Here is a 24,618-nt window from a genome sequence, read left to right on the forward strand (position 1 = left end):
CTTGAAAAAGTAGCTCAGTTACACCTATTTTTGACCAAGTATTTGGAAGATTCCCCTAATTATGGGATACCAAAGGAAGCTGCATGAACTTTTTCACCTTTAGGATAGCAGAAGTGGTTCTCATTCTTTTTTTCTATGGTTTCTACTTTATTCGCAGTGGTTCAGGGCTCTCTGACAGAAACCTTGAGTCCAGCAAGCACAGAGGTAGAGAAAGATATTAAATAATCTAATAAAAATCAGTGAAAAAATAGAGCACGAATTAAAAAAATGAATAAAAATAGTCCTCACTGGGAAAATATGACTACTTAGCATATTTACATTTCTATGTGAATGCTCTTTTTAAACAAGAACATCAGGTACTTACTAAAATAGAAAGAAGACTTGCAGCAATTTTTAAAGACTAATGATCTATTAACATGTTTAAAAATAATTTTAAATACACTGTGAAATGACACGGACCTACAAAAAAACAAGCCTCCATCCTCCATCACTCCCAAGAAAGTCTGACTGATTTTAATCCAAATCAAATTCTTAAAGAAAAGTTTCATAAACCATCGTATTGCCACAACTGGGAGTGCAATTAACATCGACCAGAAGGCTGAAAATGAGCATCTTCAGCTAGAATGAACTAGAAACCTCTTCATCTGGTTATGTTTAAGTAGCTCCAGAAAGAGTTTTGTGGAACTCCCTTGTCAAAATCCAGAGCAAAACCTTTGCATTTACTCAGGCTATTCAGTGACCAGGATCCTGGAAATTTGATTTTCTTGAACTGCGCAACAAGTTAACGAAATACTTCTGCTTTTCCTCTTCACGCAAGTCCTGTCATCAGCTGCATGTCTGCATTTTTAAACAGAACTAGTGAAAATACAAAACTTCATGAAATTAAATATTTACACTACTTAATTAGAAAAGCATTTGTGAAGGAAAGGATGAATATTTAATATATAAACCCAGCTTTGTCTTTTCAGTATCTTGAAACTAATCAGTTTTCAATTAAACCCACATATCCAATAGGAGCTTCAAATTAATTCATTCATTTAAACAATATTTGCTGTTTTTACGTTCAGAAGCAAGGGTAGGAGAAAGAAAAATGAGGACGGAATAAGGTCAGGCCAACAGGAAACCCAAGGAAAACACCTTTTTAACACCAGTACTTCTGTTTGGTATCTTTTACTCAGTTACCAGAAATTCTCTAAGATGGGTGAAGATTGTCTTATCTTCATACAAGCCTAGTGAACATGGTGATAAACAATGTAGTGCTGTTAGAAAGCAACAGTCAATAATACAATTTGTCTCAGAGGACTGCTTCATCAAAAATTCATGTCTGTCTCAAAGCTTTCTCTATAAGCTATGTAGAACACATCTTCTCTTGAGGTTTCAACATGGTTATTCAGTGTCCCTGCAAGGTAACTCAGTCAGAATACAACTATAAATATTTAACTGGGTGTCATCTATTTAAATATATTGCTATACTAAATAGAGCTCTTGTGATCAACAGTTACTTGAGCTGAACAGAACAAACTGGTCAGCAGTCAGTTTTGCAGTGCCAGGAAAAATACAGACCATCTTTCCACTACTACTTGAAAGGAGGACATTTACTCAACCACAATTACAAGTGTTAAAAGAGTATAAGGACTTAAAGTCTATAAAAAGAGTACAACAGGACTGTAGAAGTAACAGAATTTGTTTTGCTTTGTTTGTTTAAAGGGAATTCTTTATTATATCTCAAAATGTGGATATAGATAGGGCTGCACAGCCCTATACATTACCTTAACAAGCCTCTTAATTAAAAAAGACCACATGCATTCTAAAACTCAAGATAAATCTTATTTATTTTTCAATTAGAAAGGTAAATATTTCCTTCACCAAGATGTTTTCTAGACCTGGGCAGTCCAAGCAGCTAGAGTTGGAGTAGAAAATACCTTCCATGTAAATAGAATGTTACAATAAATACAAACCAAAACAAACAGCAACAAAACAAACAACCAACCACACAGATTTCCCACAGCTATCAAGTTAACAAGTTTTTCTTTTACCTATTCCTTTGTGTCCATTTGACTGTGGGCAATAAAAAGCTGGAACCCCTCTGTATTAGCTTGGTCGGTCACGTTCAGCGGAACACTTTGCTGCTCTGCACTCCCATTGAGGGCTTACCTAGCTGCTATAGTGGGAGGATGAGAACACTTCTCACCACCGTGTGACAGAAAGGGATAGAGGACAGCTTTAAACCACGGAGTTGACATGATTTAGAAGTTTCCAAAGTGCCATAAAGCATACCACAAACTAGAAATCCAATTATTCCTTTAATTTATGGCAGGCTTTCAAACTTCTTGTGGAAACTCTTAAACACTTTTTTTTGAAAACTTAAAATTGGAGACTGGAGAATTCATTCACCAGAGATGGTGCTAGAAGCTGTTACAGTCCTTTGCTGTTAGAGTACTTTGCTGTTAGAGTCCTTTCCAAAACTACCACAGGTTTTGGGTACAAGCATTTTAATAGAAGAAATCTAGTCACAGATGAGGACATTCTTCAAGGTTACTTCAGACAGGTAAGAAAACTGGACCTGAGCCAGAAGCAGCAAAAGCACTGTGTCCTGTTGCTGACAGTGATTTGATTTTATATCGTCAATAACAAATTACTCCCCATTTTTAAATTAAAGGAAAAATCTCCCACCAGCACATCCCTGACTCTTTCTTCACAACTGAGATTACTAATTCAAATAAAGGGAGTAAACACCCCTCCACAGACCAGGTTCCTTGAGTAACATTTTTGACCATAAACAGTAATTATAATCAATAACAGCAATTTTAAGGAAAAAAGTCAGGATTAAGACTAAAGGCCAATCATTAAAAATAAGACATATTTCAAGTCAAAGCTGTGTGCTATTGCTTTCAGAGAACTCTGTTATTTGAAACTAAGCTCAGGGTTTGTGTTTAGATGGAAGAAAAAATTAAGATCTCATACTCCAAGTCAAAACAATAAATATATTCACACTCAGCATTAAGAACATAATTGGGGAGTTCCCAGCCACTGCAAGGACTTAGCACAAGCTATTCTGGAGTTTTGCTTCTCAGCTTTCTTTTTTTTTTTCTTAAGGATGCATGACAGGGAGTCGTTTACTGTTTTATTGCAATTTATGTTTAATTAAGACGTTCCATGCCTATTCCTTGTAAGGAGTTGCTTGTTGTGGGGCTCACTCAAGTCACTTTGTGAGTAACTTGCAGGGTTGTGGTGGAAGTCAGTTCCCATTTCCCAAATCATGGTGTCACTTCCATGCTACACATTTCCACTGACTCTGTGGGAGTAAGAGACCGAAGCAAAAAGGGGTTTTGGAAAGCGTGAGTAAGTGCACGCTTTCCAGCAACATTCAACAACAATCTGAACACCCAGTTAGCAAATCTCATGAAACACTGCAGACTGCTGCAAATGGCAATGGAGGCTTTGACTTCAGTTCCATTCATGTGGCCCACAGAGACTATTTAGAGTCTTTATGGCAGTTAAGATTAGGACTTCAGCTATTGCCTTGCCATAACGTGACTACCTTTAAATGGGAACACACAGCCAGCACACTACTAAAGAGGAAGTTCTGAAGTAGCAGAATGGATCAAATTTTATTCCTGACTATTACATTTGTGGGAAGGAGGGAGTGAAGACACCTTCATTTGTAAGCAAAAACAACTTTCTAAACGTATTAAAATGTGTAAAACAAAAGAATCTGAAGGTTTGTATTTTGAGAACAGCTTTGCAAATAACCTTTCTAGTTTACAATGTGCCGTTACTGTAAATAAAGATACACAAGTGTGTCTGCTGCACATATTTTTGCAAGGGCAAATACATACCACAGCACACCTTTCATATGCACACTCAGCACTAAATGCATGTTAGTGCTCTGCCAATATGAAACAGCCACAGCAACAGGGAAAACATACAAAACCTGTGAACTCCAATTCGACCTCATCTTCTCACACCTACAAAAAACAAAACCTCAAGCCAAAGAACTGGAGTAAGATAGCACAATAGGGTGGAGCTCAGGTTAATCACAAGGACAACGGGTTTGCCAGTATGTACCTTTTGACCCCACAATCATCCCTATTTATGCAGACACACACAGAGATTATTCACCTTCCTGCCCAGAGGGAGCTAAGAGGCAGGAAGTGAGGCTGCTGGGCAAATATCAGTGTGAATTATTGGTGCTTTTGTAACATAAGTGCGCCTGCTTTGGGGGTATTTATGAATTAGGCAAGAAATTAACACAAAACTGTGTTTGCATGAAACTGTCGCTTGCTGTTCTTAACCAAATATTATCAAATTAGCAACAACCACACTTCCCACTGAAGGCTGTATATTTAAATGCTTTAAAAAATCAAAAGCTATTTTTGGATTTATACAAACCAAAAAAGGGGCTGGAGCTGTGTTTTTTCAAGGAGGAAATAAACTTTATGCCCATATATTTGCTACCTCTGTCAAAAGCGACTGGATTCTCATTTGAGTTTATAGAGACTAATTTTTAAAATAAAGAACTTTGAGAAGTTACACAAAAAACCTGAGGACAGAGTTTCTTTCTCTGAAGGACTAATAGAAACTGAATACATATGTGGGGAGTAGAAATGCCACCTCAGATATGCAAACTCTCTGAAAATCACTGACCAGGTCAGGCATGCAAGCTTAATGAAGAAAGCAGACTTTAGTCTGAAGACCCCTGCAGCAAAAAGGGTTATTTACAAAAATAATACAAGAACAGTGTTTTTTAGATGATGGCCAGGAAGAATAGAAGAAAAGAACTGTTCAACAATACATTGAATAAATTATTGTACTTATTAGTGTAAGTTAAAACATTAATCCAGTTCTCTACTAAGCAAAGGTATTAGCACAATTGGAAGCAGAACAGACTTGATGGTCCATTGGTCCTTTTCAGTACAGTAACTTGTGTTCTAGGATGTTTGCCATAATACATAAAAGCCAAAAAAGCTGAAGAGTGTGGAATTAAACAAAGACATGGAGCAGGTAAAATTCAGCCCACGTTAACCTGTCATTCCGCAGGACAGCCACGGGGTTCAGGGCCACCAGCTCAGTCTTTTGGTAGGAACAGTAACAGGTGTTCCTTCTGTACCTACCATGCATAAGAATTGACAGTAGTACACATTATTTATTAGTATACCTATAACTCCTACAAAATTGAGTGTATATATGAATAGCAAAGAAATCTGCAATTGGCAACAGAGTTTCAATACACAGATAATTTACACGTAGGTGTTTTTTCTTAAAGTAAGGTGCACCACATATTTAATTCTACAGTTTCATCCTTAATCAGAAAAGTTATTTTTTGCCTCTTACTTTAACCTTCAGTTTTAAAAGATTATTCAGAGTCACAAACAATTCAATGACTGAGAGTTACTGCCTGTTTAGGACTGAACTTCAATAAAGTGATGCTGAAACACTGTAAGATTTATTAAAAAACAAAAGAAGTTGCAGTCTGTGGGTATAGTCCATTAAACAAGACCAGTTTAACAAAATCTCTTAAGAGCTAAAACTATAACCAGGTTTGATCCACCAACACTAAAACCAGCATCAGTTTAAATTTACTAAACTGAAACCCCCAAACATCACCCTGTGTTAATATCCTTAAATTAAAGCAGGGTGGATTTCAGTACATTTGTTACAACTGGACACAAGTTTTCATTCTGTAAGGTGAACTCACATTTCAAGAGTTAATAATAAAGAAACATTACTTGCATTAGATGTGTAGTAGTATACCTCAAACATGAAACCAGAAGTCTAGAGATATAACATGAAGATAAAATCCTAAAATAACTGCCTAAAAGTAATCAAGCTCTCTGACAACTCCCTTATTAGCACTTTAATTGATTTGAAGTTCTTCACTTGAATCCCAGTGAACAATTACTCACATAAGTAGTCTTTAGTTACTCACATAAATGGTCTCTACAAACTTTAGTGGGGTTACTCCTGAAAGTAACAGCTCACCAAAGTTCAAAATGTATAGGTCTTTCCTTAAAACATTTACAGAGAAATTTAAATGAACACTTGGAATTAATAACCTTACTTACTAGTCCATAATTTTTCCCAGTGTTACCTGTATCAATACTTAAAACAGAGGGGCCATAAAATTTTAGGAAAAACAAGTTATGAGCAATACAATCTCATAAACAATAAGAAATCCAATAAAATAATGAGAAAAAAACTAACAAAAAAACCCCTTAAGAGAATCTAGGATGACTGCCCAAAATAGCTCTCCCCCACCCCTAAAAAACACACTTATACACACACAGGTAATTACTGCTTACAGATTTTGGGGGAGGAGCTTAAGTCCAGCAGTCACCCAACTAAGGGGAAAACCAGATAAATACTCAAGGGTGGCACTTAAAATCATCAGCTTCTGCTCACTCACCAGTGGCAGAACTCCTCCTCAGTAGAGGAGGATTCACTCCTCTACCACGCTGCATTGAAGCTCCACAACTTTTGGTATGTCACGATTTCATTTTATTCCCTTTGGTTTTGAAGGTAACTTCTTCAGGATGCCTTGTTTTCTGTCTGGGGAGGGAAGAGGGTTGATATTTAAGGGCCAGTGACAGCATCCTCACGCCGCTGGGGCTCTTTGTAAGGCTACAGGTAGAAACAGGTTTCAACCTTGGTGAGAATTTTGCCACTGATACTGAAGGAACCAGGATTTCATCCTTCATTTGCTACAGCATTAGAGAGAGGTAGTAAGATCACAGAAGTGTTTATGTATCTTCACTGAAAAATGTTCTTCTTTTCAGGAGTTTTGGTATATAGAGCTCCTGAACTTACTTTGGAGGTCTAGTTAAAATAGTCACTCTTTCTGAATACTGCTGTCTTGAATAGGCTACCATCCAATCAAAATTATACTTTTCCTAAGAGTGAGACTATTGCCTCTAATCTGTCTATGCAACAGCTCCATCATTCAAAGTGATAGCAATGCTGATTCCCTTTTTCTTAGAGCATTTTTCAAAACTAGTGGAAGCAGATGGAAGTAAGCACAAAATATTGTTACTTTTAATATCTATAATTTAAGAAAACTCATCTATTAATGCTCCAAAACCAGAGCTAAACAGCTTTTCTTTACAACAAACTTTCTCTACCTTTTGTAACACAGAACAGATTTGGAAACATGCATTTACAAGTATCTTTACTGCTGCTGTTTTGTCTGAACATTGTCCATGGTGGTGATGGATATTTTTCTGAGCGATATCAGAAACAATCCAGCATCAAGGGGCCACATTTTCTACCCTACAATGTAAAGAGTCAAGGTAAGTTTACTATTTTTTCATAATAAACTAACACAATTATTCCTAGAGGTTCAATACATGAACAAAGGATCTGTGCTTATACTACTGATATTCAAATTTTACTAACAATTTAGGTTTATTGAAATAATTTTATCACTGCAAAAAGAATTTACAGTGGTTCTGGAGTTGCCTCTTACTGACAAAGATGCACACCTGTCAGACAAATGTTTTACACAATAAACACCAAGGGCATACAGAGCAGAAACAAAGCTCCAGATCTCTGCTTCAATAGTGGGAGTAACACAGCATAATTGTGTACCTAATGATGTACAACATGCTAATTATTAATTTCTTGATTCAGCACTGGGGTTTCTAGCAACAGACCTGTCATCTAAAACCCACCTACATTCAGGAACAATTTTTACATATTTTGTCATGTTATCTGTACGCAAAACAGACCTTAGGTGTGAATTTAAATATATATATGATACACATGAGCAAATGAAGACCTTCTTAAGGCCTAGAAAAACAAAATAAAATTATATATAGTTGGACAAACGTGTTATAAACTTCCATATAGTTTTTCATGAGTGATTTAAGCTTATGCTTTAACTACCAGGATAAGCACATAGTAATATAACAATTCTAGCTTTAGTATATTTTAAAAAACCCTCTTCATTGCATAAATCAGTCTTATGGTAGCTTGGATAGGCAATACATAACTGCAATGCTACATTGTTTCATCTTATTTCTGCTTATCCTCTCTTTCCCTTAAGTTGAACAGGTGGCTATCCCTAATGTCTGAAACTATTTGAGTTCTGTTTTATTTTTCCACGCTTAGGCCAACATCTTCTTTAAAAAACTTGAACTCAAAGCTTCTGATCCATAATGACTATCCAAAATTGTCATCACTAAAATTAATAGTGAATCTTCCTTGTAAACATCCTACCTTACCCCCTGAGAATAGCATTATTTCCTTGCAGACATCATCATGCTATTCAAAATAGCTTTCTTTTTTTTTTTGCTGTAACCCAGCCACTTTTAGTTGTAGTAATCACACTTGAGCAGAAATGAGGAAACTGAATGAGGGGCCCAGAAAACAGCATTAGCAAATAAGCTTCTCTTCACTAGAAAAGGGATATGGGCAAATCTGGAGAGTAGAATTGCTACTCAGGGCATTGCATCCACATTGCCCTGATTCAGGAGTTTGATTCAGAATAGCTCTGCAGACAGATCCTATGGGCTGTCTGATCATGTGCAGCACACATGGAGCCCAAAGAAACTCTGCTCTCATACCAGCTGGTGCCAGCACTGGCCCCATACCAATCAGCTCCAACCCACAGGCTCCAAGAATCCCTGTAGTAAGAAACAAGTGAGAGCAGCATGGCTGGGAACGTTACCCCCAAAATACTCTCCCAGGCTGTACCAAAATATTGTCATAGTTTCATCCCTTGTCTTCAGCACAAGGACTTCCTGGAACCTTAGCACTCCTGGATCAAGTTTAGGTACAAGCACATACAGCAAAAATTCTCACTGAGTTTAATGCTGCATTTCCTCCCTCCTTCTTCATTAACTTTTCTTGTGTTTTTCCATTACTTCACTCAGAATGATTTACATTTTTATACTATTCTTAAGTGAAGTATAATATTTACTTGGCTATCCTCTACCATACTTCACTCACTTCTCCTAATAGTGGTTCTTCTTTCCCCCTCTACAGAAAATATTTGGGAAAGGGGGAACCAGCAACAAATAAAGCAAGAACCAGGGTAGACAGAAAATAGTGTGAAAGGGGGAAATAAATTGTCCAGAACTAAGTTTTCACTTTATATACAAACACAGAATCTAGTGTGAGTGAAAATTCATATTTAGAATGAGAATGATTATATCAAAACCTGAGAAGTATAAAATGCTCTCAATTTAGGAAATGTAACAGAAGACTATACACAAGACCTCAATAGCAGGAACAGCCTACATTTTTACAGATATGCAAGTCCAGTCATTCAAAAGTGCTTGACAAATTTTGATTTGGTGAACAAGCACTGCAGAAGGACTGTTATTCCTGAGTCTGAAAAACAAGCAACCTATATAGAGTTTTCAGAAGAATTTAAAGAGGGAAGACTGCTGGAGATCATCACTTCTAATGTGAGATGATCTCAGAAGAATAAAACAGGAGCCTACAGAACCAAGTGAATCCAGCTTTTTTCTAGTGAGTTGTTCCATTTGCAAGTAGCTGAAGTAGCAATGGCAAGCTTTCCATCATAGCTTACTTTTCCAATTTGATCACCAAACACTGACTTCTACAGATATGGCTACCAATAAATTATCTTTTTGCTTTGTATAGCTTTGTCAAAAAGCAGCCTGGAACTGAAATTTCAGTCTAAATCCAAACTGGTGAGTCAGGACAACATAAAACGGACCACACAATTTCTGTTGACAACCAAAACCTATAAAGTTTCTTCTAGTTTGGTGAAATTGTTCAAAAAATCTTGGTCTTGGCAGCTCTCCAGAACATAATTTTTTAATCAGCATCTCTTTGGCTTGAGATATTTGAAAAGCCCAAGTTGAAAACAATAACTGAATGAGGTCTCACTATTCAGCAATGGTTAAATAAACAATTACTGCAGGTTATGTTGAAGTCTACATATTTAATTCAGTACATATATGGGGTTTGATTGCACTAGAGAACATTAACAAATTTTGCATCAAGGTATATGCTGAGACATGTAAAAGAGTAGCCAATCAATACTTCAATGCTCTTTGTATAAATTCTACTTCATTAATAAATTTAGCAGTCCTTTCCTTGGAGGAATAACCATTGTTTTTAGACAGCACAATTAAAATTACAATTTTAATCTAAAAGCAGCACAACTTTAGAACAATACAGCTCACAGAAAATTTCTATAACAACATGAGTGCTGACAATGCCTTTAACATCTTAGGCAAAATTGGCAGGACCCACTACTCTGTGAACCTAAGACTGATATTTGCATCTAAAATATGGTAAAAGTAATAAGAAGATACACTCTGAGCTAAAGTCTAATGCAATTTGCTACCAAGAAAAAATTGTCAATATATCACAAATAAATCACAGGCCATGCTTGTTTTTTATGTGTAGGATTTTAACAGCTATCTTCCTTTTCATGGCCTTAAGAAGGATGAGACAGGAAGATGCACAGAATAAGTTGGTATGCATTTGTGCTGACTTTATGCATCAGCAGAAAAGAAAATGCACTCCCTGCACTTTCTAGATAAGAACAATTTCTCTGTCAATACAGGAAGAAGGCAACCTTGCAGATACAATAACAAACCAAAATGAAATGTACTCCATAAGCATACCTCTATTATTTAAAAAGAACCACAACAATATGCAGAAGAATAGTTTCCTCCTTTACCTCACTTTTGGTTCAATAAAATTAGCCACATATTGGAAAATACAGTTTATAAGAGACAGCCAAATAGTAATTGTAAAAACTTTCATGTGTATATATATATATATAATACTGGTCTTTTTGTAAGAGACTGAAAGGAAAAATTGTAGCTGATGCAATCGTGGATCAATTTATAATATTTTCTAAATAAGCATTCAATAGAATGTGTTGCCATTATAAAAAACAGAATTCAGGCCTTTTTGTATCCTTCAGTTTTTATTTTTAAAATGACTTCTTAAATTAACACCCATCACAGATATGCCATTTTGTTTTATAATGCTGCCACTTGTAGTGTGAGACTACTGAAGTAGTCTCACAGTATCTGTGTTAAACCTGTTAAACTTAAATGTAATGTCCAACAAATCAGCATGCCAATTTCAACATAAAGCTGAAGGCTCCTCCAAAGCACTCACAAACTAAGCAGTGAGCTTGTTTGCGTATTCCTCTATTTGTGACATTTGGTTAAGTGGCTCCACCTGCTGTTTTGGTAACTAAGAAAATGAAGTAGTATTAAAAAACTCCGTAACAATGCCAGAATTCTGAGAGCAGTAAAATGAATTATCAGCTGTGACCTTGACACTGTGTGAAATTTTTATGACAGACAAAAGTCTGAATTTTTTGACAGACAATATCTGAAAATATAACATTCATATATTTACAAAAGAACTAGTGACACTGGTCACTTTTGAAAGGAGGGGGCAGGGAAGAACAAAATGCTCACTACTTAAAGGTAGCACCAAGTTGTTTCCTAAAAGCTGCTACACCTGTACAGACAGCTTCCTGAGATTTCATTCATCGAGTCTGATGACCTCCTAAATCTGTTACCTGTCTGGGTTGTTTTTCCCTTACTTAATAGTCTGCATCTACTTGCACAGCACTTTTTAAGCTCTTTGAAGACCCTGAATGTATTGAAGTAAAAAAAAAAAAAAAAAAATTCTAGAGGCCTTGCACCCCACATTTCCAACGAATTTGCACTTGTTACTTGTAAGGGCTGTGAAACACTTTTACTCTGAATGTCAGCTTTTCAGTGACAAATACAGCAGCTAAAGCTTGACTTCCATGAAGCTGAATTAATCCTTCATGCATTTTACCACCATGCTATATTGCCTGCAAATAGGTTGTAGATGCCCTGGTTGATCTGTTTTCCTCTCTCTCACAGGTGTGCAGGTAAGGGGGGAACAAGGACCTCCCGGACCCCCAGGCCCCGCTGGACCAAGAGGACAACCAGGTCCTGCAGGAAAGCCAGGGTTTGGAAGTCCGGGTCCCCAAGGCCCCCCTGGTCCCCCAGGACCACCTGGGTTTTCTGCAGTTGGAAAGCCAGGAGTGCCAGGTCTACCAGGAAAGCCAGGAGCAAGAGGACTAAATGGTGAGAAAGGAGAACCTGGACCTGCTGGACTCCCAGGAGCAAGAGGGCCACAAGGGCCCCCCGGCACTCCCGGCCCCGCAGGACTGACTGTCCCTGGCAAGCCAGGACCACAAGGCCCTCCAGGAGCTCAGGGGCCAAGGGGACCCCCTGGTGAGAAGGGAGAGCCAGGTATCCCAGGTATAAATGGACAAAAGGGAGAAAACGGATTTGGAATTCCAGGCCGCCCAGGTGGTAGAGGTCTTCCAGGCCCACAGGGACCCCGGGGCCCCCCTGGTCCTGCTGGGATTGGGAAGCCTGGTGAAAATGGCTTGCCAGGTCAGCCAGGTCTGAAAGGTGACCGAGGTTTTCCAGGTGCACCTGGAGCAGTTGGTCTCCCAGGTCCCCAGGGTCTCCCAGGTGAACCTGGAGAAGTTGGAATTGGCAAGCCCGGGCCAATGGGACCTCCAGGAGCAGCAGGCATCCCTGGAGCCAAGGGACATCCTGGACCTGCAGGGTTGCCCGGATCCCCAGGACTCCCAGGTTTTGGAAAGCCAGGATTGCCAGGGATGAAGGGACACAGAGGGCCTGAAGGTCCTCCTGGCCTTCCAGGACCTAAAGGAGATCAAGGTCCAGCTGGTGTGCCAGGAGAACCAGGGCCGGTCGGGCCACCAGGGAACATGGGCCCTCACGGACTCAAAGGTTTGCCCGGTGAGAATGGCCTACCTGGGCCCAAAGGTGACATGGGCCCTGCAGGACACCCGGGATTCCCAGGGGCCAAGGGGGAACGAGGCCTACCAGGATTAGAGGGAAAACCAGGATACCCAGGTGAGCAGGGTCTTGCTGGTCCTAAGGGACACCCAGGTCTCCCAGGTCCAAAGGGCGATACAGGCCCTGCTGGGCCACCTGGGCTGCCTGGTCCGATGGGTCCACAAGGAGCCAAGGGAGTGCCAGGGACCAACGGTGAGCCAGGCCCCAGAGGGCCTTCAGGAATACCTGGGATCAGAGGTCCCATCGGCCCTCCTGGCCTGCCAGGAGCCCCTGGTGCGAAGGGTGAGCCAGGAGCACCAGGACTGCCAGGCCCAGCAGGCATTTCCACGAAAGGTTTAAGTGGACCCATGGGACCACCTGGACCCCCCGGTCCTAAAGGCAGCAATGGTGAGCCAGGCTTGCCTGGCCCCCCAGGTCCTCCTGGTCCCCCTGGCCAAGCTGTAATCCCACAGATGCCCGAAGGCTATGTTAAAGCAGGAGAGTCTCGGGACTTATCAGGGATATCTTTCATAAAAGGGGGAGTAAACCAAGCTCTGACAGGGATGCCGGTGTCTGCTTTCAGTGTCATCCTCTCAAAAGCCTACCCTGCAGCAACAGTCCCCATCAAATTTGATAAAATCTTGTACAATAGGCAGCAACACTATGATCCCAGAACAGGAATCTTCACCTGCAGGACCCCTGGACTGTACTATTTCTCCTACCATGTACACGCAAAAGGAACAAATGTTTGGGTTGCACTCTACAAAAATGGTTCCCCACTTATGTACACCTACGATGAGTACAAGAAAGGATACCTTGACCAGGCTTCTGGCAGTGCTGTCATCGATCTCATGGAGAATGACCAAGTATGGCTCCAACTGCCCAATTCAGAATCTAATGGTCTCTACTCCTCTGACTATGTTCACTCTTCTTTCTCAGGTTTCCTCTTTGCTCACATCTAATATCCCACTTACCTTGTCCTGACACACTCTCCTTCAGACCATGTTAACCAGGTACTGCTCTGATTTGTCCTTAGCAGGTCATGCAACTCCAATGTTCCAAAAGGAATGGAGGAGGGAATGAGAAAGCGTAAGAGAGTGGTTCAAAGTATAATAATATTGTATGTTTTTAGAGAATTGTCATTAAAAAATTGCTTTGAATGATGATTGTCTGACTGAATGCAACATAAAAATTTTATGAATTAATATAATGCACCAGTCTCTGTCTTTTTTTCCTGTTTTTTTCTTTTAAAAGGAAAATCAGAATGTCTAACTATCATACCTCATAACACAATAAGGGATTCTAGATCATACTTCACCATACTTAAATTAACTGGAGGCATTTTATTCCAAGTAAATTGTCTCAAAGACACCACAGTCACCTCAAGACCTGGACAATACAATTCAGGAACATTCTACATCCAGCTTCATTTTTAAGCTATCCAACAGGAGACAAGAATGACAACTCTATTAGAGTCCATATCATAATCACAGTTTTCATTTATTTCTACTATTCTTAATAATTAATAACTACCTTGGAGAAAGGTGGATTTACAAATTATTACATGTTACTGAAGATTTAAAGTTTCACAATATGAAAAAGCAACCAGACTTGAAGCCTCAAAATCCACTCAGCTTTCTTTAATGCACATTGATGCAACAAACTAGTTCAGCATTTTTAAATCTCCTAACATTCTGTAACATTCAGAGTAACATAAAACAACATTGACCAAGCCTTAAAAACATAACCTCACAAGCATGCAGACACAAAACAGAATAGCTTTATTACCCCAAAACTGGATATAATCCTTGCCCTGATTTTTCCTATACAGTTCATTCCTTTAAAACACAATAATGTGAGGAATATGTTTTACTTATTTGGTAAATTTATCAGATGATGGCACTAATTAGTCAGCAGACATAACCATATTTACCATACAAACATGTCTCACAAAAAGTAGTAATTTCATCAATTTGTTACGCTACTATGACAAGATAGCTTACGAATTATGAAACCTTAACAGTTTGATCACACATTTCTTCCAGTGACAGTTGCCATTCATGTGCTTTAAAAGTATCATATACATCAAAACCTTATGAATCCTTAAATCTACTATAGTTAGCTGTTGTTTTTAACAGAAGCTTTTAATCGCTTGCACTGAAAGTATGCAAACCTATGTTTAAAATTTTTGTGATATTACCATTTCTTCATGAAGGCACAACTTGAGGCTTGTTATGCTGTGTACACTCAAAATCAGCAATATTCTTAATACTTGATAATATACCAGAAGTAATAAAAAAGTTAGGATACCTTTTCCTTGATGGTTGACTCATCATTAGCAAAAGTATATAATATTTTGGAAACTGTAAAGACCTACAATGAAAGTAACTTTAAGAATTTTTTTCTTCCTCTTTTTAAAGGCTGCTGGATAAGAAAACCTGTTAGGCTATAATTCAGTAAAATAATGAATGAACATTAGTTTAACAGCGCTTCCCAGTATTTAAATAGAGTATGTCCTACTGCCCATCCACTCTACCAACTTGGAACTTTTGTTCCAGAAACAAGTAGAGGGACTAGATTTGGGAGCTGGAAAATATTACTAAGTAGGAGGTTTCTAGTTAATTAGTTCACATATGAAATCTATGCCAAAGCACATGCTTGAAATTGTTGGAGATGCTTGTTGCGCAGCAGCTCAGGACCACACTGACCTGTGATTCCAATTAACTTAGAAGAAATTGGGCCCAAGCAGCATTCTTAAAAGCATAGTTCACTAACCCTTATCATCCATCCATCCATCCATCCATCCATCCATCCATCCATCCATCCATCCATCCATCCATCCATCCATCCCTCCCTCCCTCCCTCCACTTTAAATCAGGTTTTGTGCTCTATGTCTTTATTCCTCGAACATGTGGGACTTCAAATAAGTCTAAAGCCTGGAACCTCATGCCTGATTTTTGAAGTCTTTTAATATTAAGTCTCAGGTATTAAGTCACTAAGAAAGCAACTCTTAAAACTGAGAAGTTAGAGATGATACAGAAAATTGTGGCAAAAGCACAACTTATACTTTGATTTTAGCTTTGGATTTTTGGTTTAGAGGACACCTTGAGAAGGTCTGTAAGATTTTTAAGTTTGTTTTTTAATATTTTCTCCACAAGAAGATCAGCAAACTATCTAAAGTCCTTCCCAAACCACTATTTCTTCTGCATCTTGGATATCAAAGGTAAGAAAATCCATCACGACATTCAAATGAAAACTTAAGAGCCTGTTATAGTACAAAATCACTTCCAAAGAAGTACTGAAATTTCTGAAGACTTAAGTGACCAAAACCATGAAGCACCAAACAATCCCTTCTGTATTTACTTGGAAAACACAGCAAAGAAATGTAAAAAATTTACTTTTCACTTGCTTCTTTGGTGAAGTTTTCACAATTAAGACAAATAAAGATATCTCACTACTGCTACATCAACATTAGGAACTACTAATATTTTGCACAAGATTGTTTTTCCTTTGGCCAGAAAAGCATCTTTGCTTTTTGTTTCTTATATCTGAAGTTGCATATTAAAGATAAAACACACATATCACAGATATCTAGATATGTGATCTTCTGCCAAGACCATAAACTTGTGATCATAAACATATATCCTAACAAGCCTTCTTATGGGCCATTTATTAAGTATGCTGCCATACCAGCCATGATTTTTTACTTTCAAAATTAAATATAATCTTATAAACTAATTGAAAATATTACAAATATATAATTTTAACTATACAGCCACAGATGCTATAGTTTCCAGAAGTGTTAGGAAAATTACAGGGAAAGGCAAGTCTTCCAGAGAGAAAGTAGCCTTTAAGATAAGAAATGTAACAAAATTCTGCTTTAAGAAGTTACATTTGGCAACATGTCCCTAAAAAAGCCATTGATTTTTCTGTCAAAAAACTAATCAAATCTGAAATTTTTCACCAGGAAATAATTTGACAGGAAATAGTTTGACAGTACGTCAAACTCTTACAATCCTCTCAAGAGCACATTTTGATTTTATAATACATCCACATTGCTTGATAGAGTAAAATACATTGCCCCATGATGCTTTCTTTAAAATTGCTGTTCATTACTATCTATAAAACATCCACTAAATCCAACACAGTCAAGGTACTGTTAATCACCTTTCAGTCACAAACTATTCCAGTAATAAGAAAAAAGTATTGAGAATAAAATGGATTCTCGAGAAATGCAATTCTTAGCTGGGATATCAGTTGAAGAGAGCTCTCTTGCAGGTATTACTAGGTAAGAAATGACCACCTTGCAAATATCTGTGTTCACTGCTATCTGACACCATGCTTTTCTGATATTTTGTTTTATAGATTTCCCTTTCTTTTTCTTTTTGAGTAATTTTTCATATTGGAATGTCTGAAATAATACAAGACTATTTGGGAACCCCCTTTCCTTTTGCAAGCCTCAGTTCTTCACTTCTTTACAAGGAGAAGAGTGGGTTAATACTCTTCATCAAGCTGAGTCAGGACAATCATGCCTATCTGAAAGAGCCATCCAAAAAAAATATCATAGGGCAATTATCTAAGGCAATTACCATAGCTAAGACAATGAAAAGCAAAATCCATCAGACACCTGATTATGATCAAAAAAAATCCTGTGAAAAAGAGAAGGGACATAGAGACACAAGGGCATACTGACAACAAATCAAAGTGAACTGCAAACACTCGGTGGATTTCAAAAAATAAAGCGGTCAGTCGTTCTGCTCCGCCACTGACAATGGCACCGCTAGGACGGCGTTTCCAGTTGGGAACTTTGCGTCCCCTCAACTGACCACTTAATAAGTTTGCCTTTGAAATTTTACCTTGACTAACTGTTAATGAGCACTGCTTTTCTCTGAAGGGTTAAACCCTCTACAAGACATGAAGTTAAGTCAAAAGGCTGTGGTTTTCAGGCCAGATTCTGGGCTATGATAGACACTGCGGCTTCCTGGTATGCAGATGTTGGGATCCAGGTTTGAGAGTTTCCTCAGGAAGTTATGTGAGATGTGAAATTGAGAAAAAAAAAAATCACTTTGTCAGCAGTGATAGAAGATTAGTGCCCTTATTCTTGTATAACAGAGGGACCTGAAGCAAAAAGAGATGGTCCATGAGAATATCACTACTAAGTGATACAGGAAGTAAATATCTCTGGTTCTTCTGACTCACTGTTCAGTGCTTTAGCTACTGGACTATGTTATTAAATGGAAAATAAAACCACTGTGAAGCCTTTCAAAGTGATGCATGACAGAGTATATCACTTTCTCGTATTACAATATTTGAGTCGTGCATATTATCTGTATTTTTTCACTTCTGATATCACTGAGCTTTATCCAAGAAAACTTGTTCCTATCACTTACAACACTTCCCTGTATTTTTAACACTCTTATACATGCACGTGCCTCTGACAGAAGCTAGAAAGGATGAAGTCATATCGCAAATTTTGTTTGCAGATTCTAGGTTTACATATAGAAATAGGTACCTGATTGATAGGTATAAACATATATGTCCAAGTGTACACACAAGCAGACACATATAAATAAAACTGAGCAATTACTTGTATGACTTAAAAGTTTAGGCTTTTTTTTGGATCTCCTTAATTTCCAAAGAACGCTTGTAAAAATGATGGTTTTTGTTGCATGATCCACACCTTTTTAAAAAAAAAAGAGCTGTCAACAGTTTGAAGTAAAGAATTAACAATAATTCTAAAAAAAATATTACAGTTGATTAGTGTTGATTTTGTATCAGCAGAAAAGAAGGGATATACTTATTTTGTGTACAAATGAGTTCCCAGGGAAATTCATAATTACCAATCACACTCTAATCTCCAATGGAAATATAGTAACAACAACAAGCAAAGCAGTTTTGGAATATCTTGCCAGTTTTTACCATTTGCATCCTGATATCAATTTCCATTTTTGCTTGGAATCTCTCTGAAACAATTTTGTCAATTACATATGAAAGAAGTACAGCAAGTGGGACAGCTGAGGTGAAAGAAAAGTGAGTTTTAAGAAAGTCCAAACTACACCTTGTGTCTAGTGAATGTTGCATTCCCCAAGGTAATTCCAATAGTAGTGCAGAATTCAGAACTGAGCAGCATATAAACATTTTACAGGAAACATTGCTAAAAATAATTTCAATTAACTGCACAAACAATGGTTAGCCCTTATTATCAACTTATTATTTTATATGCCTGAGAGTAACTCTGAAGTTATGTCTGTGAAGGAAGGAAAATAATCCCTGGCTGAACAGTATACAAGGTGTTTTCCAAGTCTAATTTATATTACACTATTACAATATTGCTTTTGGGTGGAGAAACGTTGTTATTAAAAAATTGTCCTCTGCAAATGTTAGGAAGTTCAAAACCTCAGGAATTCTAATCAAAAATAGAGCGCTAAAGAAAACCATCAAATATTAGTACTTGAATTTCTTTCCCCAATTCATTTTGGATTTTATATATCATTACAAGATCATAAGGAATAGATTCAAAACACAGTTCAAGGATGTCCACATTACCATATCAATCATGGTAAGAAACCATTTGTCCTTCTAAAAGGAGTTGAAATAGCAATAAATATTGAAATATTGAGTGAAGCAGCACATCAGAAATGTTATTAAAGATATCCAAGCAGTGAAATGAAACGGAAATAGTTATGATAAAGTTGTTTTATTCCAGGAAAAACATGTGTTTACTATACAACTATTTATAAACTTGAAAGGTAAAAGCTGTACTGAGTAGCCTACAGTGTACTTGCAAACATATTTGCTCCAGCAAGCACATGTAATATTTTCAGCTGATATAGTGAGTCTTCAGTGAACCCACTTACCTTTAAAAGCTGATATTTTATAATTATGTTGGATAGCAGCCACCATGTCCTTCCAGAAGTCATATTTTTTCTGACCATCATGCTGTAAGTGTCAAAAGGAACCTAGTCATTATATCAAGTACCAGCTATTACAAGTTTTCATCTTGAAACAGTGACAGAAAAGCCAAGAATTAACAAAATTATTTGGAGTAAGACAGTCTTAAGACAGTAGGATTCAGGACATCAGGATTCAGTAGCACCCAGATTAACTGTGGGTAACTGCAAACAAGTTATGTCCCTCTTAGAGGGTTACAATGGGAGGAGGAAGGGAAAAGGAGAAATGCTGAATATTTGTGAGGAACTCTAAAATACTACAGCCAAAAGGGGCATTAGCTATAACAGCAACTTACAGAATGAGCATCCCATCCCACTGACATTTTGGAAAAAGACATGCCCAGGACTGCAGATACTGAAGTTAATTAGCATGTTGACATTATTAACATGCCTGGCATTCATTTCACCTTCCACCTTAAGAACTGGCAATCGCTTCACTATAATTTAGAGAAAATGCCCTTCTGCCAAGAATCCTACCCCAAACATGGTATAAAATACTCATCCAGAAGCCTGTGCTCATGGCATTGTGCTCTGAAGACTGCCAAACCCCAGCTCTGGCAGAAGGACAGGGGAAGGTGATGCACATTTATGAACAGTCTCTTGCCATTCCTAGAAAGCTTCCCAGGCACAGCAGAGCTTCAGTTGACCTCAGCTTCCCCTTCAGCCCCTCACATGGGAGAGGAAAACCTCAACCAGCTGAGCCCCACAGCACTCTCAAACACCACAAATTTTAGTAGTGATGAATGAAACAGATGCAATTACACAGCTAGCCAGTATTACAGAGCAGAGGATTAGCTACAGATCCTGTAAGAGGTGCTCAGTTACACAGTAATTGGGCAGCAGTAAAGCAGGTGGTACAGTCTTTGAGTTTATGTGTCATGGAAAGTATTTCTGTAATGCTGTTACAGGCCTTCCACATCTATATCAGGATAAATTTCAAGGCAACTGTTAGCAGTTTCAGGGCACTGCTGCCCTCTGTGTATTGATACCTGCACTGATACCTGAATAATGAGGCATTTTGTAAGCATAAAGCATTTTGTAGAGAGGGAAACATTCAGAAAAAAACTCCAAACCCAAACCCCTATCAGTGCCAAACAAAAACCAAAAACATGTAGCTTATATATACTGAAGTAAACTGCTATTTCAGTCCAAACCAGTCATAGAGGCTTCTAGAGAACAGTCTGCCTTTACTTTCACAATCAGCAAGTCACACAAACAAGGTCTTTTGTGCATAACTGACAAGCATAGTTTGTTTACCATCCACCAGCTCTACAGGTTAAGAGCAGGAAAGATATGGCGCTGTGGCTTTCAGAAGTTTTTTTTTTTAAATCCATTCCTATAGCAAACTGCCACAGAAACACATAAAAGAGCTAATATAGAGAAAAGGTTTCATATGTCAGCTTCAGCTAGCCAAGGATACTAACCAAGGGTGATTATTCAAAGCTATGTACAGGAGATACTGGGGACCATCTGTCTAGTGGCAATGCAAGTAGCCTAAGCTAGCACTCTTCTCAAGACAGACAGATTCAATTGCCTTCTCCCCTCACACTCTATGTGGCTGACTTAGCCCTTAGTTTGGAGTTTTGGGGTTTTTTGCTTGTTTCTCTTAAAAAAAATAAATCAGTGAACTGAACCAAAAGCTCCTCAGAGTGCTGTTTAGAGACCAGATGGATACCAGTTTAAAACAGGGTATACTTCCTTCAAAACATTTGAACTCAGATGAGACTAAAATAACTTAAACTAATTTCTTGCAGATCTTCAGCCATTGCATACAAGATATAAAGGAAAACTGACCGATTCCAAAAAGCAGAGAGAAAACTGTATGCATGTGGCCATCCAGTCCACCATGATTTTGGTGTGGTTACAAAATGTGATTTTATTAGTTGAACCATCAAGACAAAGAATTATTTTGTTTAGCTCATCAATGTGAAGATCAAAAACACTAAGAAGCTCCCATGCTTTGTCTGAAAACATATCAGTTCTGGCTCTGGACACAGCAAAAACAGATACATTTTAAACAGTGCAGGGTCATCCAGCATCCAACTCATGCCCAAACCCATTTTGAACCCAAATGTAGTAATTCTTGCATCTGCTTCCAGTAGAAAGCTTTCCTAAATCCATAATGTTGTCTGGAAATGGTAAGAAAGTAGCACTTTGTAAGCAGGCTCACAGAACAGGACACGGAAGACTCTACTTTCTTTTAGAAATGTGGAAGAAAATGTGACGGTTTCTAAGGGATGAGGCATTTTGTAGGCATGAGTTCGGGGCTGGAGAGGCTGACCACCTCCTGCCTTGCATCTTTCTCAAGTGGCTGATGCTAACCTTCCAGGGAATTACTGTAGCCTCCTGTTGAAACAGGGCAGATGTCCAATAAAATACTTGAGAACTGCTAGGAGATAAAGAGGTTGCATGACCCACTTCCTGTGGCTCTCCGGAGAAACGGCATGTGTTTAATTCCCTCTGGCTGAACGTGGCACTGATCCCGGGTCAGCGCTCCAGCCTATGAACTAGTAACTGGATGTGAAAGCTTACTACACACATGCTATGATGTGCTTTCTCTCTAAATAAGTGGGTGATTTGTGCTGAGTCTAAATTAAATATAAAGTAAACACAATACAGGTGTCACAACTGCAACAGGTTTCTAAGCTGTGAACAGCTTAGGGGAAGGAGATTAATCAGGCAGAAAATTAAGAGTCTTACTGAGCACCTGTCCTGCATGCTTCCCTGATAAGCTAGTTTCAGCTAACTCTTCATGCAGCCCTTGGACTTAGGCAGCAATCTACTCAGCATGCTATTTTGGAGTGAAGGCTAAAGCAGCAAGCCACCTAATATCCAATGAAACTCCAGACATTCATCTCACAGCTTGGATTTTCACTCTGCAGACAAGGTTAAATCCTGACAATTTTCAGGCCTGCGGTGCTTTGGTACCTCTGGCCAGAAGATTACCTCAGTACTCTTCTGACACCAACACAGTTTCTCTATGAGAGGAACCCTCTCCTACCTCCAGCTGCTTGCAAGTTAAACATTCAAACCTTTTACACAACAATTATCACCAAATTTCAAAAGCAGAATTTAGGACATTCTATCTACCTAAAAAGCACTGAAAAAGGTTCAAGCAATTTTATTTTCCACATAAAGAATTTAATTTACTGTTTGTCAGAGGAAAAAAAAAAATAAGACACTATGCCAGAGGTGTTGTTATGTCTGTGAACACAGATCAATGTACTAAGGACAAAAACAAGCTTAAAAAAGGATGAAATTAAGCTTCATTCACTCTTTAACCACTTGCAAATTAGCAAATCCTGTAATTCAGGAAACTTATACTATATTTATTTCAAGTACAATCAAGCATAATTAAAGGTGACTTTAAGAACGACACTGTGCATACCACAGGATAAACTTGAGGAAACAGCACATTTCCATTAGTATCCTAGTTATTTGTGCCCTCTGGTGGAAGAACTTTTATTTTGAACATGCCATGTAGCTCACAATTATCTTCAGAGACAACTTTGATACAGTAAGTCCAACATGGAATAGTCCAAACAAGAAAAAGACCTTGATGCTGTTCAATACCCAATTTGTATGCATTTAATAATGCATGCAAGAGATGTGGTGGTGGAAGAAAAAGAAAATGCAATACATAATTTTCAAACAATCCAGTTCTTACCTGATCTAAGCTGTCCACAACCCTTGCACACAAGAGCGCTCCTGGCAGGTCAAAATAATTATCATACAAATAGTATTTAGCTGGAAAAAATAATTTAAAAAATAAACTTTAAATACCCCTGTATTGTATGCTTTAATCACAAATAAAAATTACATTTAAGTAACAATATAAGCTCCTATTTGTATTTTACTGGTAGTAAGCATTATCTGTTTCCCAGTCTCCATTAACAAAGGCTAACCTCTGATTGTCATACCTGGCAACTAAAAGTTGTTTACCTATATGAAGGCAGTGAGATTTCAATAAGATATTTTAAGATTCTAAAATCCCAGGTGAAAGAAAATGGGGAAAACCATGAGTTTTAATTCAGGACAGCATCTTCCAACTCTTCCAAATTATCTATTTCCCTAGCAGTGCAAACACAAGGGAAGTGTTTAAGAAGTTCACAGACATTTGGACAGGTCTGACACACTCATGTCCTTTGCACACACATGCTGCAGACAGTGCCTTGGCCCAAGGGGAAGTGTGGTCACATGATTACATCAGTCCTGAAAACAGAACTGTATCATGAGGGTGCAAATGTCCCCTCAGACTATGGTCATGCTCAACTAACTCTTCAAGAAGTGAAATTACTTCACCAGTGATTTTTTTTTCCATGATCTTGTCTGTGCTGTCTCTTACATATATTCAAGAACAAGTCAGCAAAATGGGGATTAACTTTCACAACAGAGACCAAGTGCATGTTTCAGTGAAAAAGAAAAGCACATTTCCTATATAACCTCAGGAAACCTCTCTCTCCCTCCGTTTTGCAAAAGATCACCTGCAGTTTAGAGTAAGTATTGCATTTGCAGTCAGCAAAATCTCAAGGAAAGTATCTCCATTACATAACAAAATGCACGTTAAGTGATCACTTCCTGTGTGTTACTCTCAAATGCCAAGATCAAACTAAAACAGAGAGGAAACACAGAGCAAGAATGGAAACTTAGCCACAGCTCCTTCAAAGTGACTCCTATCTTAAACACAGGAACTTCAAATGCAAGGGGAGAAGTTTTGTTTCTACATTTGCTTTGCTCGTTGCACCTGCACCTAGACCTCCACTAATGGGACTGGTGGCAACGAGTCAACAATTAAGAAAAATTTGCCCTAAATGAGATAGGATATCAGTAAGCAGGTATTGAGCAATGGTATTGTACAACACTTGTTCCTCTTGGGTTCTGAG

At 38.2% G+C, this 24,618-nt stretch overlaps 2 protein-coding genes across 2 annotated transcripts in view; one reads left to right on the forward strand and one right to left on the reverse strand.

The window, feature by feature from the left end:
* Nucleotides 1–24,618, reverse strand: part of NT5DC1 (5'-nucleotidase domain containing 1) — a 127,329-nt gene that overhangs the window by 96,714 nt on the left and 5,997 nt on the right. The window contains exons 5-6 of the mRNA XM_059842241.1: nt 23,403–23,482; nt 19,643–19,724 (exon numbers count right to left, since the gene is read on the reverse strand). Of these exons, the coding sequence (XP_059698224.1) occupies nt 19,643–19,724; nt 23,403–23,482 (162 nt within the window). The remainder of the gene's footprint in view (nt 1–19,642; nt 19,725–23,402; nt 23,483–24,618) is intronic.
* Nucleotides 7,119–13,964, forward strand: COL10A1 (collagen type X alpha 1 chain). The gene is made up of 2 exons (XM_059842252.1): nt 7,119–7,286; nt 11,853–13,964. The coding sequence occupies exons 1-2, from the start codon at nt 7,148–7,150 to the stop codon at nt 13,745–13,747; spliced, it is 2,034 nt and encodes a 677-aa protein (XP_059698235.1). The 5' UTR covers nt 7,119–7,147; the 3' UTR covers nt 13,748–13,964.

Source organism: Haemorhous mexicanus, chromosome 3 (genome assembly GCF_027477595.1).
Source record: "Haemorhous mexicanus isolate bHaeMex1 chromosome 3, bHaeMex1.pri, whole genome shotgun sequence".
NCBI lineage: Eukaryota > Metazoa > Chordata > Aves > Passeriformes > Fringillidae > Haemorhous > Haemorhous mexicanus.

Excerpts from the sequence above, each read along its gene's own strand:
- COL10A1 (XM_059842252.1), top strand. The coding sequence starts at position 7,148 with ATGCATTTACAAGTATCTTTACTGCTGCTGTTTTGTCTGAACATTGTC. Across the intron at positions 7,287-11,852 it reads CTACAATGTAAAGAGTCAAG|GTGTGCAGGTAAGGGGGGAA; the intron begins GTAAGTTTACTA and ends TCTCTCTCACAG.